The 14,693-nt window shown below is 42.6% G+C and overlaps 1 protein-coding gene across 1 annotated transcript in view; it reads right to left on the bottom strand.

Moving 5' to 3' along the window:
- sorcs3 (sortilin related VPS10 domain containing receptor 3) overlaps window positions 1-14,693 on the bottom strand; it is a 190,280-nt gene that overhangs the window by 18,445 nt on the left and 157,142 nt on the right. The window contains exons 18-21 of the mRNA XM_035638315.2: window positions 13,251-13,422; window positions 6,276-6,462; window positions 2,422-2,555; window positions 553-676 (exon numbers count right to left, since the gene is read on the bottom strand). Coding sequence (XP_035494208.2) covers window positions 553-676; window positions 2,422-2,555; window positions 6,276-6,462; window positions 13,251-13,422 — 617 coding nt within the window. The remainder of the gene's footprint in view (window positions 1-552; window positions 677-2,421; window positions 2,556-6,275; window positions 6,463-13,250; window positions 13,423-14,693) is intronic.

Raw genomic sequence — 14,693 nt, forward strand, 5'->3', positions numbered from 1 at the left:
TCAGGGGCCGGGGGGGGGGGGGGGGGAATCAGCCATTAATTCACTCGGATCCAGGGGCATTATTCTCATGGAGCTGCGCCAACTGTCATTTTGCTCACGTTGAGTTTCAGGTAGTTAACACTCGATGAAAAGAAGACGGTTCCTCATATCCCCTGCGCTTCCCTTTGGCTAAATGTACCAGATGCACTTTGAGATAATTAGAAAATGTCAAAGCTTTATGCCGGCTCATCCACTGGTCATAAATCATTGCATTTTTACTGATACTCGCTGCCGGATTACTACATTTCAAATGAAGACATATTCTTTAGAGGTTTGAACCGTGATGAGATATATTTTACTCCAGCAGGAGTAATTTAATTTCAGAAACACATTTCACACAAAGAATAGTTAGAATATGACAGTATAAATCGCTGACTATTATAATGTAAATCAAGGCGACGTCTAATGTATTTAGCTGCTTTTCGTGAGACTGCATTTTTGTGAACATATTAAAAGGCAGAATGTTGTTTATACTACAGACCTGGGCACAATCCGAAAAACAAAAAGACTGACCTTTGACAGCTACAATCTTGGTGTCCTGCAGTATGGTGCTGGCTGCAGCCACTTGGACGGTGATGGTGTGCATTCCTTCATTTGCAAAGGTGTATGATATACTCCCGTCCAATGTTATCACTGGCTGTGAGCACACAATTCAAGATAGAGATTAACATTTATTTAGTCCTTTTAAATTCATAGATCCATGAAAAAGAAAAAACATGAGGGACTTCTGACAACGCATTTACGTTGAGGTCATCTGTAAAGGAAATAACGCATTCATATGGGGGAGAAATGAAGGTATTGTGTTTTTGAAAATGAATATGTCTGCGGGAACTACAAGGCTGGACTTTAGGCTTGTCGATGCTTTGAACTGAATGTGTACATCGCTGACAACCTGTTTAGTTCTTAGCTCAAAACTTGGTTGAGGCTGATGGTTTCATCAACCCAAGTATTGGACAGAGTCAGCAGGATTCATCCTCGTCTGAACTTGATTATATGAATCAAAATAAATCGGAATTATAAGTGGAAATGAAATGTTGACTTGCTGGTGGAACTAAGTTAAAAGTCAGGGCATTCACAAAGGCTATAGGATTCATCCTCTGAGAACCTCGAATATCTGCACCAACCTAACAACCATCGATTGAGCGTTTGTCAGGACATTAAAAACAAAAATGTCAACCGCAGGTTGGCGCAAGAGGGGATGACCAAAGTCAGAAGAGGGGCCACAGAAGTTGGTGGGCTTCATGCTCTGGGGACCATGAATACCTGTTTGAACTTAAATGACGATTGGCTTTCATATTTAAAGTTTGTACCAAAGCAATGGAAAAACCCACTGACCCTGACATTGCAATTCCTACTGCCAAAACACTAGCGTGGCTAAGAAAAAAAAGAGTCAGTAATGGCTAATCAAGTTACTGTATATAAGAACACTGGAAAAAACATTTGAGGATTTGAAATTGGGGGGTGGTACAGCTTGTGTTTGTCTTGAATTTGCTTCGTGATTTGACATCCTCTACATTAGGGCTGAGCGATTAATTGCATCTGCGACAATATCGCGATATGATAAAATGCGATTTTCTAACCGCAAGGGACGCGATTACACGGGTCACGTGATACGCCAGCGAGTGGAGCCCTCGGTTCCACAAGAAGCATCAGTGACGCTGCACTAACCTGCTGCGCAATGTCCTCAAGCTCGACAGAACGGTCAGAAACTCATACAGCGGAGACTTTAGTCTCGAAGAGGAGCAGCACGTCGGTTTTAAAAAGGACGATGCTGCGCAGCGTCAGGTGTTGTGCAGAACGTGCCGCGCTGCCGTTGCTACTTCACGGGGCAACACCAGCAACCTGTATCAGCACTTGGCACAGCGCCACAGTGGCTACATGACGAGTGTACGGCCAACAAGTCAGTGAAAGAAGTGACGAACACAGAACCACACAAGAGTTGTTTGAGACTGTTACTCTGTATGAAAATATCTTACGTGGCACCGTGAGGTGACGAACACCACGACTATTCCCTTGCATAAGAGACAGGCTGCTAACAGAGAGAGAGCTCTCTCCCCTTCTCCTCTTCCACACATCTCGCTCTCTGTCAAGCCCCTTTCATACTGGCCAAAAAACCCGTATAACCCCGCTAACACCCGGCGTTTTCTGCAGTGCGGAAACGTTTAATCGGCATTCAGCCCTGATTAATTATAGTCGCAAATCAAATCGCAATATCCGTTAAAAAAATTGCGATTCGATATTTTACACAAATCGTTCAGCCCTACTCTACATATGCACCTTTCATATCTATACTAAAACTTTTCATTGCAAAAATAATAACAAACACGTTAAATAAATGAATACTTAAATGTGCATTGATGAGGCCTGTCCTGGAGGAATTACCTCAGTGTTGTTGCCCAGCCACCAGAAGTATGTGACTGTACGTGAGTGGCTGGGTAAGACCACCGCTGTGATGTTCACCTCCTTGTTTCTGATGACCACAAAGGGAGCAACAAGCTGGACGTGCTCCACCGGACCTAGAACATGTTTAAGAAAGAGACAGCACAAGAGTTACCATAATATACTGTACATGGCTCCTGGTAATGAGGCTAACTAAAAAACAAAACCAAAATAAAGCTTGTCTCAGGGAGAGAAACAAACAAACACCATCACTTTTCTGTAACAATCTAGTGAGCTCTGGTTTTCTCCCCCAGTCCAAAGACCTGCACCTATAGGTGAAATGAAAAATAGTCCAAAAGTGTGAACGTGTCTTTGCCCCGTGACAAACTAGTGACCTGTCCAGGGTGTCTCCCTGCATTCTAGGGCAGGATCCATCTCTCGTCCCCATCTCATCCCCCATGGACAGGATAAATGGATAAAGAAAATGGATGGGTGGATAGATCCAAAGTGGATAAAGAAAATGGATGGGCAGATGGGTCCAAACAGTATAAACTCCCAGAAAAGCTTTATCCTGAGTGGAAAACTCTCAGGCTGTTGCCAAATGTTAATATGAAATGATGGATGGAAATTATTTAAAAATGCTAAACGGTACAACCTCTTCCTTAAGAACAGTTTTGATGCAACTTCATAAATTGTGTCATCCTCGTTGGCTTAAGGAGACAGTAGGGGGCTTTATTGTGTAACTTGAAATATACAACATTACCATAAAGAGAAAAATACATGAAACAAAACATCTTCAAAGGCTGGTCACTAGAAATAAATCATAAAGAAAAGGAATCGTTCTCCCACTTTAATGTCAGATTTTTTCTTTACACTGCTATGAATGCTTAGTGAGTCACACAGACTTTTTCCAATTAGAGCTGCCGAACCTCACGCTGGCAGGTATAACTGAGATCGCCTAATAGGTAAGACATATAGACCGTATACTGAGCTTTTGAACGCACGCTGCGATGGGAGGAGATGAAACAATATTATGTTCATGTGATTTTCCTTGGTCTCAGATTCAGCTTTGTTTTTTGGAAACTATCAAGTTGTGACGGCACATTTATCACAACTATGACTGTATGCTGGCGGTATGCTTTTTTCTAAGGTATAGTGGAGAGAAAAGAATCCTTAAATGAAAGGATTACACAGTTTTTTTTCACCCTGTCATACTACTGTCGTACACACTGTAGCTTAAAAATTAATTTAAAATTTTTGGGGTTTAAGGTTGTGGATAAAGGCGTTTTGTTGACCCGTCCATCCGTTCCAACCGCCCTCCAAAGTGGCCGCTCTTTACACTACGTCACCTCACTTCCTCCTTTGCTCCTTCATAATTACTATGGCCACTAGAGGTCGCTTAGCAATACAACATGACTATCGGCCATGATAAGCTGCTGCACAGATGACCCATGTTTGGGTTTTTTTCAAGCGGACATTATCCAGCTACATTCGCTCTAAACAGTAAACACATAAGCACAGTACCAAACCAAAATTAAATGTTAGTGCTATACCAAGCTATACACACACTCTTGTGCTTTAAGTCACCATTGACTTTTTCTGTATCAGCAACGGCCCAAGCCTTTTCCTGACCTTGGGGCTCTGAGTTGCTTTGCCAAAACCATACAAATCCTAACAGTTCTTCAGTTGTAGGAGCAAATATAGTATGCAGAACACATTAAATAAGTTGTCGCTGAACATTTTGCAGATACATTCAATGTGAACACTGAATCTGAGTTACGTTCATTACAAACGTTTCTTCGCTATGTTGATAAAAATGTAATCTGGTCAAAATCACATTTCTTTTGACAATTTCGCAGCATATAAACTTCACTTTTTGGAGACCATAGATCATTCAGTACTTCCAATATATCCACACCAGTTATTTGCTAACACGTAAGATTTATGGGCCCACCCAGCAGCAAATTAATTCCTGGGACATGATCACCAAAAACTCTGCTCCAGTAATTCAAAGTGTCGGATGATCAAGCGACATTTTGACATTGTCTGACGGTAAGTGTTCACAGCAAAATGCCCTTGTGCTAAAATGTTTTCCGGGTTAGTAACTATGGCGCTTTCACCTAAAATAAACCTGCCCTTTCTGACACTGAAAATATGTTGACGCCATCTTTTTTTTTTTTTTTTTGACACGATACCTTCTGGGTAATGCTGCAAGAACCTAACAGGACCTGACAGGGGTCTAGGTTGCTTTACACTAATCGCAGGGATGAAGTTTTCAGATGGAATTCACTACTCTGGAAAAAACTGCAGCGAAAGGCTTGTGTCGCGCTGCGGTCTGCGGTGCTCGTCTCGCCAGGGCTTCTGTTAGCTCTGATCCTCTTTAACCAGAACTAATCTTTATCCCCACTTTGAGATGCTCTTGTGTGTGTGTGTGTGTGTGTGTGTGTGTGTGTGTGCGTGTGTGTGTGTGTGTGTGTGTGTGTGTGTCAATGAGAGAGAGTCATCAGGTATTAAATACGCTCAGCAGAGAGAAATCATTGTAATTTTGGGGGGGAATTTCCCCCCTCAAAGAAACTCCGACATTGTAGAATAAGTGCTGCGAAACATTTTTGCCATCAGAAATGTATGAATCCAAAACACATCGGCTGGCACACCAAGAAAGGCGGGATCTTAAATGCAAATGGTTTGAACGAATCAATGAGAGAGTAAGACAAAGAGACCAGTCAACACACAGAGAGGAACTTGTATAATTCCTTTGGAAACTTGTAAATGATACACCACTTTATTGCCGTCTGAATAGAGCTGGGAAAGTAAGGTGATCCTGTAATCTGTTATTTGAGCCGCCGTGTAAAAATCCGATTGGCTTTGAAGTAATCAATTGTTCTGGAGTTGTATCTGCAGGTAACCGGCAATTACCCGCTGTGGCCCTAAAGAACTGCCCCGCAAGTGCGCGCCTTCCGCCCACACCAACACCTCGCATAGGCAAGTTCGTAACTACCTTTCTCCCAAGAGCTGTTTGTGTTTTGTCACAGCGCACCGAATCGCGCAATCCTGTGCAGGGGACGCAGATGAGTGCAGCACGCGTCGCCAGTGTGCGGCTGTCATCCAGTCGGGCGCGTTGAGCACCCGGAACTATAGGTGTAATACAATATGCAAATAGCTCATTGCTGCTTTTACGATTCACTTGTGATCCACGGGCGAGCACGTAGAACAAAAGGCAGCCTTGCTTTCTGATTACTGAGGTAGTTTTGAAACTGCCTTATGTGTTTTAAAGTCAGGGGTGTACATTAATAATGGTAGTATAAAAAACTAATGACTAAGCAGTTACCCTTACCCTGCATAAAATATATATTTTTTTAATTTCCACCTACAGATACAGTGACTCATACTTTACCTATAATACTTTTGCTTGCATGCCTTATGGCGCTCATTTAAAGCATATTTTTAGCCGCATACAGCGTTAATAAAAGTCTAGTGTAAATATTTGTTTTTGACCTGAAAAAGGAAGTTGGCAGAGCCGTGTCTGCAGTCTTCCTTTCAGAGTGTGTACCGCCCCATCGACCTCCACCAGAAAAGGTGGAGCAGCCCGTGTGAAGCCTGAAAGGTGAAATCCAGGGCAACGGAACATAATCCCCTGTTGTACCATTCTCTGCTTCTTTGTGCTTCACATCGTGACTGGAAGCTACTCAGATGAGCATATCAATGTGTTGGAAAGACAGTGTTGGGGGAACAGTATACAGGTAAAAAAAAGCGAGGGGACAAAAATAGAATAGGATTCCCCCTCGAGGGGAAGTGATGCCCTTTAAAATAACCAATGGCAGCGTGCGCCTTTGTTTTGTTACAACTTGGGCACTTACACGTCACGTGCAAGAAGAGCGTCGTGGTGTCATAACCCAGCGTGTTCTCTGCCAGCGCCGTGACACGGAATATTCCAGCAGACTTGTAGACGTGCTTGATCCCCTCCTCAGTCCAGCTCAGGTTGGAATAGGACACGGCGGTGCCGTCGCCGAAGTCCAGCTGGATGTTGGTCCGCAAGGAGTCTCCCTGAAACACAGCAGAGCGGGGCGTCACTCAGCTACAGATGAACATTATGCACTGACGTCATGTCTTTTATGTGAAACAACCCCTCAGCAAAGCGCTGCCGTAGATGGTAAATGTACTCCATGGGACAGGTCCTGACCAATCACGTCCCCTTTAAAAGGAGACTCTACTTCTCAGAGGAGAAACCTTCAATCTCTGAAAGGTTTAAAGTTGCAAGGCACAAATTTAAAACAAGCTAAATGTGAACAACCACATGCACTCCACGTATTAATACACACCACACAAAAGATGAATTTATGCAATCAAAAATATTAGTACACGAAATATCCTTTGGTAAGCAGGAACAGTATTGTTGTTTGAAATAAATCTATGTTATGAATTGTTTCATGCTATTGTTTATTGGAGTATTATTAACGGTATTATTGTCAACGATAGACGGATTTACACGTTCATTGAAACATGAAGGCGCAGAGGGGAGAGTTCAGAGCAGACCTTGGCTGATTGGTTGCTGAACTTCTCCACAGAACAGTCCAAAAGATTAAATAGAAAATTAAACATGAGACTATTTGCCTATTTCTATGGAAAGAAATATTGTGAACAAGAGCAAGATATTCTGGTTCTGTTTTTCAAAATAATTTGTAAGGTCACATTTTAATTAAATTCCCTGAGCCTTCACTGCCTTTATTATTTTTAAATGCTTTAATTTCATATTCATTGCTTATTTTTCACTCTGCGTCCCATATGGTCTGATTTTATTCATTAATTGATTGATTGTATTAATATTCATTTTGTGTCTCGGTAGCCTCCTGAGCTACATTAATGTCCCATTGGAATATGTGTTAGTTTGTAATGGCAATATTTTATATTGTGCATTTGGCGACCACGCTACTTCCCCCCTGTGGAGAAGTTGGACATTTGCAGTCTTAGATCTAAGACAACCAACTCCACCTTGAGTATCAAGAACTTGAAATGATGTCCAGCCTTTAAAATATTTTGATAAATAAAAACACTTTTTTTTCTGGCTGCCAGTGAGTCAGACAGTGATGTCTCTCCCAGCAGCTAATACTAGCCTGCCTGCCTGCCTAGTCTTAATGCGAGAGTAGAATTTCACTTATTGACTGGCGGCTGTGCGATCCTACCCTTGATAATGGCCATGTCTGATTGGTTAGAAGGGCAAGCTTCAACTATACTGCCAGACTGTTCAGTGTGTCTGGTACCATGGTTGAATTGTCAAATTGGCTTAGGCAGTTTCCTAAATCTACTGACCAGGAAGTATTTGATCAGCAGCCATGATTATAGCTGTTCGGCTTCTCTAAATGCATAGGAAAGGAGCTTCAATGCTTCCTTTACTATCTCCTCTAGCATAGGGTACACTGGAGCTCCCTATGTGAAGAGAAAAGAGAAATCGACGCCCCACAATTCTTGACCATGACACAAGATTTGTTAACACTGTCACAGCTAACCGCATCGAGATGAATCTGAAAATGCTTATTGGTTTGTCAGGAAGAAAAATGAATGAAAATAACAGTGTAATCACAACTAAACTCCCAAAGCTGCAGAGATTAACTGAGGGAGAGAAGCACATTGTTATACTGTAAATGCACCAGATTTGCCAGACTACTGTAACGTACAGGACTTTCAACGTTAGTTTTCAGATTAGTTTACACAAGTACAGGGACGTAACTCAAAGTACGGTCGGGTGAGAGACAAAGATTTGCTAATCCGTGTGATTTTACTTCATTAAAATAAAAAGCAGGCATTAGTTTGCAAATATATATTAATTTTCATCGAAGTATAATCACAGTACTTAGATATAATTACATATTCAGATAATTACAGTCCTTTCAATTTTTTCCCCCTTTCAGAGCGATAGCACAAAATCTACTGCTGTTTCCAGTTGAGTCTAGGCGATCGTGTGCTCTGTTTTTCTTCAAATTTGACAAATATCAATCTGCTTGGTAAACAAACTGTAAAATATGAAAATGAAACTTAGCTGAACGAGTCCCCGCAGAAGTAAAATCGTTATGAAAAATACTTTCAAGTCAGCCCGGATTTCTAATTATTTAGATGTTGTCATTCGGTGTCTATTTATATTCTGTACGCGCGTCTAAGAGAGAGCGTGCACGTGTGCATCTGTGTATCCCACCATGTTTGCCTTTGCATGGTGTGCAAGTCTTCAGCTGCCTGCTCGGCGGAATCACACCTGGAGATATCCGAGGATCGGCACACAGCGAAGAGCGTTGGAGGCTCCAGCTGCCACTGCGACAAAGTCGGAGCTCACCGACCCCCCTCACCATCACCACCGGGCCTGCGGGGGCAAACTCCCAGCCTCCCCTTGGCACAGGGCTGGTGGGATCTTCATTTGGAAACTCTGCATTAGCACGCCCGCTCCACCAAAATGCAGAATCAAACAAAAACAATCAAACCAATTGTTTTCTTTCTCTCACCTTGCTCTTTGGCTCCGTTCATGCCTCGCTACCTGAGTCCCTTCTTTGACTGCTTCCGAGTGTGAAAACACAGAAGGTTTGTTTGAGGCTTGTGGGGATATTTCATGCCACTTTGGCTGGGAAATGATATCTATGATTGGCCGCAGAGAATATAGACAACGGCAAAGAACAGGGTTTCGAAAGTGCGGCCCATTGTTATGAGCCGTAATGAGCTGGAACGCAAACAGGACCTGCGCTCGGCGGTGCCAATGTCACGCGGCTCTCCTCGGCGTGTGACGCCCATGCCGTGTTCACGCTTGCTCTCAATATCAGCCACAATGGAATTCGCTCATCTGCATGTGACTGAGGCTGACCCGTCTCTCTAAATGTCACTGCTTTGTGTGCGAGCGCCATGGCCGGGGCCTTGAGACTGGGACAACAGTGTCACTTGGGAAGGAGAGCAGTGTTGTGACCGGCTGACAGGGGTTTGGACACACACAAGGCCGGCGTCTGGTGACGTGCGTGTCAAACCTGAACCTACAATGTCAGTGTGATGCGTGACATCGTAAAACAAATGCTGCAGCTGTGAATCTTTCTGGAACCTGTTTATATATCTACAGCAGACACAGTGGAGCTAATGTGTCACATACAAGGTCAATATTTCCTGGAGGTCCTCTAATAGTTTGTCAATGAACATGGTCTTGTTCTTCATCATGGTTTGGAACATTGTATTTTTGGATGAGGCACAGTGCGTGAGAAAAAAAACATTGTTTGTAGCTGGATTGATGACATAACTATGTTTAAGGTAAATTTTCTGGTGGCATCTGGTGTTAAAGTTGTAAACCGCAACCAACTGAGAATCCGACAGGGGACACTTTATGGTGGCGCACCGCTAATTCCATTTCCAGTTTCCTGCAGAGCTGGAAATTCAATGTCAATATGATTTCTGCAACCGTATTTCATGCTGGGTTCCATTATAACTCGGAACTCGGACGTCGGGGTGGGGGTTTTTTTCCGACCTCCCAAGACGCAGCACAACACGACTTAGCAAACATGGACACTTACACGGAGGTTGGGTCCCCCTAATGTTACTATGTTTAACTCATTCAAAGTTGACGAAAAAACATCAGTACTTTGTTGCGGGTGATTATACATATATGAACACACAATTTCTGTGAAAACGTTCAAAATATTACACACTGTAGCTTAAAGGGTGCTGTGACGAAACCAGAATAATTGCACGATAAAAACGGCACTTCCCTCAGCTCTAAAGAGCCGTTTTGTATCTTATGGTCATCGTTTGGGATTTTGAGCTCACCCACTCAAAAGTAAAGTATGCATCTTTAAATATTTCATTTAGATTTACTGAAATACCTCCTTTTTACCTAATTAAAATAGTTATTTGACACACACACACACAAAAAAAGAGGGAAATGACAGTAAAAGTGTGTTAAACTTACTACAAACTAATTTGTACTGATAGCAAAATGTGTCAGGGCCAATTCGTGTATTATCATGATTGCACAGAGTTTAAAAAGATGAACTGTGCAGTGAATATTTTATCTGTGAATCCTCAGTAGTCGCGCCTGTCAGGTTTGATCACAATGCTCATTGGCAGGAGATTCAACAGAGCATTTCCACTGGGGCAGAAATGTGTTTCACAAAAAAGATAACATGAGCTAGAACAACTGCAGAACATTTCCCCCCCAAATGTGACTGCAGTGCCGAACAGAGAAGTGGCTGATAAAAATTCAAACTGACAGAACAATTATTAGGGAGATCAAAAGGAGCTTGTTTTAACCAAGAGGGACACATTGTTCTAGTCTCTTGAGCTTGAAGATGAAGATTTTTGAACAGGAGACGCCATGCGATGAAGTTATGGCCACACAAATGGGAACGGGGGACCACGAATCCACATCAAGCCAAACACTAAATGATTCAAATTAGAAATTCCAACAGTTATAAATAAATCCTGCCATGTTTTTTACACCTTCGGGGTACAATTAAAAAAGATTTTAGAAAAGCCAAAGTATATCTACTGAAACATCTTCCCGTTTGCTCTGTGGAGAACAAAAGTATTTCTCTGATGAAGGAACAAAAAATGAGGCATGCTGTCGCCGGCGTCCCCTTCTCCAGCGTAAGCACTGAGGTGGCAAAGCTTTAGTCAGCTTTCAGCTCAGCAAAAGTGAAGCCCAAATTCGATTCACGACAACGCCGAACCGAGAGGGAAGCCTGTTTATCTACGGGCGGGAAAGTCGGCGCTGGCTCAATATCGGCGCACGATCTGTCCCACTTGTTTTGAAGATGAATCAATTACAAAAAGCTAAATGCGAGGTATGCACTGAAGGCACCTTTGATGCTGTTCGGACCTGGTATTAAAAATCTGTCCCTGAGAGATCCCATCACAAGTTGACAGCTCATAAGTACGTCAGTTCACACCTAACATGTCAATATTTTATAAATGCAGTACGCCATGTTTTGTAGATTAGTTAGTGTTTAGTGTTGACTGGGACAATTGTTTCACTGAGCCACAGGTACCGACTTGCTTTGTGCTTTATCGGTTTATTTTCAGTGCAGCCGCTTGCATTCATGGTTGTAGTGCAGTTATTTTGTGTTTAGAGCAAAGTAAATCAGCCTCAGTCCTCCATCTGTGAATTATCTTTCCACCACCTGCATGTACACAATACGTCTATAAACACAACACTATCTAAAAGCGGCAGAGAGAAAATAATGTGTCTCAAAGTCCCTCTGCTTTTTTTCCCTTTTGATGCCAAATATGGAACGGCGGATACATTCTTCATGAATTGTTTGAGATTTGGTCGATGTCATTTAGGCACAGGCCAATTGCGTCTCTGCCAGCTGCTCTGTGATAAGTGAGTCACTTTTACAAAGCTCATCTGTGGCTGTAATTACTGTGTTGCAGAACGGGTTGCTAGGAACAGTGGAAAACCACTGAATGGGCCGTGTGGTCATGTTGGTCGAACCATATGTCGTGGTTGGTCAATATTTTTCTTAGATTTCCTAGTTTTTAAAAATGTGGATGTTTGCCACAGTCTCTCTACCCATTAAATATTTAAGCCATTTGCTTTCCCCGTGTTGCAGGCTTCATGAATATAAATTAAACTTTGATTAATCTTGAGGATTTTTCTCAAAGAGGCCTGATACCACAAGGATTCTTTACCGTACCGGTCTTTTATAACATTGCTGTGCAGCCCAACTCCCTTCCGCCGCCGCCGCCACCCCCTCTTCCCCTTTCCATCAGACAATCCCCCTCTTAATGAAAGAAACCAGCCCTCCATTCCTCAACTCATCACACAGAAATATGACAACTGGGCCCAGGCACCCCTGGGGGAGACACACTTACCTTGAGCTGTTGCAATGGCAGGAAAACACTTTTGCTAAAGACCCGAAAGCCTGCAGCTCATACCAATGGACCACATTCTGCCTCAGAGACGTGCAAGGCAGTAGCCTTGTGACCAGACAGTCTGGCTCTGACCACAGCGCCTCTTACTCACTAACAGGGCCTTAGTGAGTTCTTTTACTTCTGACTCTGGCTCTGAACACAGGTCTTGTGGGTGAGCTGCAACAATTTGACTCTGTTTAACTTTCTTGAGAGTGTTAGTCAGCCAGTGACTTAACAGGGTTTAGGTCTTCAGAGGAAAAGGATAGGTAATATTCATCAACACATACTATCATATTCTTTTTTTCCAAATGTTGTGACCTAGAGAACATATGTACAATCTCAGTGACATTGAGCCCCGAGGGATGCCACAAACGGAGCGACATTTCTAGAGAAACATTGAAATTCAAAGCACATATATACATTTGGTTTTTTTACGAATGCAATTTAGACCAGCACTGAGGTCTATTTGAATAGATCAAATACATTTTTCCTTTTGCACAAATCCATATGTTTGAAGAAAAAGGTTTAAAGCTGCACTGATACATCTTCTTTATATCAACATAGCAAAAAATGTGAAATCCAAAAACTGGTCAACGATATGGAAAATAACAACTGATAATTATCACCTCCCACTGCAGTTTTATCCCTGCTCTGAAGAGCGAAGCATAGTGAAGCATTTAGCAGATAAAGAGCTACATATTTCCCTCGGGAGATGGTGAAGACCAAAACAGAGCTTGAAGGAGAGTGAATATTGGACTTAACATTCAGCATGAGTCCAGAAACCCAAATTTAAGGGATTGCTAATGCCGTGCTGTATCTGCTGCACATGAAAGTAGACGAATCTTGATAATTTGACAACGATAGTGTCACCCCCCCCCCCCCCAGAAGCCAAAGATCCATGAATCCAGCTTCATATAAAAACTGGTTGAATAAATCAGTGCTGTAAGAAAAGCTGTCCTCACCTCATCGAGATGCACCAGGAAGGTGATGTTGCTGCCCAGGTTGGCGGTGAGTTTGCCATTTTTTGTGGTCACTAAGAGTCCTTTAGGAGGTCTGTTGGGACACTGCTGCTTTCTTGCCGTGTACATTTCCTTGACTCCTTTAGTGCAGTTGTTCAGCACCACCTTACGATACCTTTAGACAGACACAAGTTGGAATTTAGAGTTCCTCCAACTTTATTCCATTTAGTTTTTTTTTTTTTTTCCAGTTCAATCCTGTCAAGTTTGCGCATTTCTTTAGTTGTCATTGTAACCCCAATTGATGCTGCATGAGCTTGTGGCTCACGGAGAATTGTGTTAAAGTCGGCAGCTGTTGTGTGTCTGAACAGCTTCACAGTGCAAAAAACAGACTGGATGAAAACTGACACTATGAGCCATCCCAGAGGCTGGGACACCTTGCAAAGCGTAATCACATGCGTTGGTGAACAAAACATCCCCACTGTTATTAAGCTTTACAAAAAGTTTGTGCACTGGGGAGCCTTTCAGATCAAACAGGGACAACACATCTTGCTCACGCAAGAAAGAAAATAATAGATTCTAATTGAAAGTAGATTATTGCACTCCAGTTATTATCAATTGTGTCTAAACCAAACCAAGCAAACTGCAGTGGTTGCCATTTTAACACAATGGATGTACAGTTGTGATTTTGCATACTGAATTGTCAATATTCATTACAAAGTACGTGACTGTTGGACATCTTATCTATCACCTATAATATTTGTGAGATAGGTGAACGAACACAGTTCTTCAGGACTGAAGAAACCTCTTGGATGAGAGGTGAAAAACTTCTTCCAGAAACTACATCAGAGTCCAGTTGCTTCTGATTCCACACCCTTGTGGATAACTATGACCTAGACGAATGAGAATCTCCACAGACGACTGAATAAACTTAACCTAAACAGTGTTTTTTCGAGCCAGGATTCTTCATGTCTACCTGAGCCCCTTTACCAAGCCATGTGGAGGCAGCTCGTGCAAGCGATGCAAGTAGTACTTGGACGCTTCTGTTAAAGTGAGAGGCTGTCTAACTTTAAAAATAAGGATGGACACTTCTGGTGGTGCAGTGGTTAGCATTGTCTCCTCACTGCAAGGAGGTTCTGGGTTTGAACCATCCGGCCGCCTCGGGCCCCGTAATGTGTGCAGTTTGCATGTTCTCCCTGAGTCTTTGCGGTTTTCTCCGGCTACTCCAAGTTCCCCCACATTCCAAAGACATGCAAGGTTGATTAATTGGAGACTATAACCTGCCAGTAGGTGTGAGTGTCACCTAGGATTAGTGGTATAGTGAATGGATATACAATCTTTTACAAATCAATTCAGTATACACATGGATCTTGCCACTACAGCCATACTTTGGCTGGTAGGATCAATTTATTATGGTGGCTAAAATCAACCCAATGGTAGCCAAATTTA

Source organism: Scophthalmus maximus, chromosome 8 (assembly GCF_022379125.1).
Source record: "Scophthalmus maximus strain ysfricsl-2021 chromosome 8, ASM2237912v1, whole genome shotgun sequence".
In the NCBI taxonomy this organism is placed as follows: domain Eukaryota; kingdom Metazoa; phylum Chordata; class Actinopteri; order Pleuronectiformes; family Scophthalmidae; genus Scophthalmus; species Scophthalmus maximus.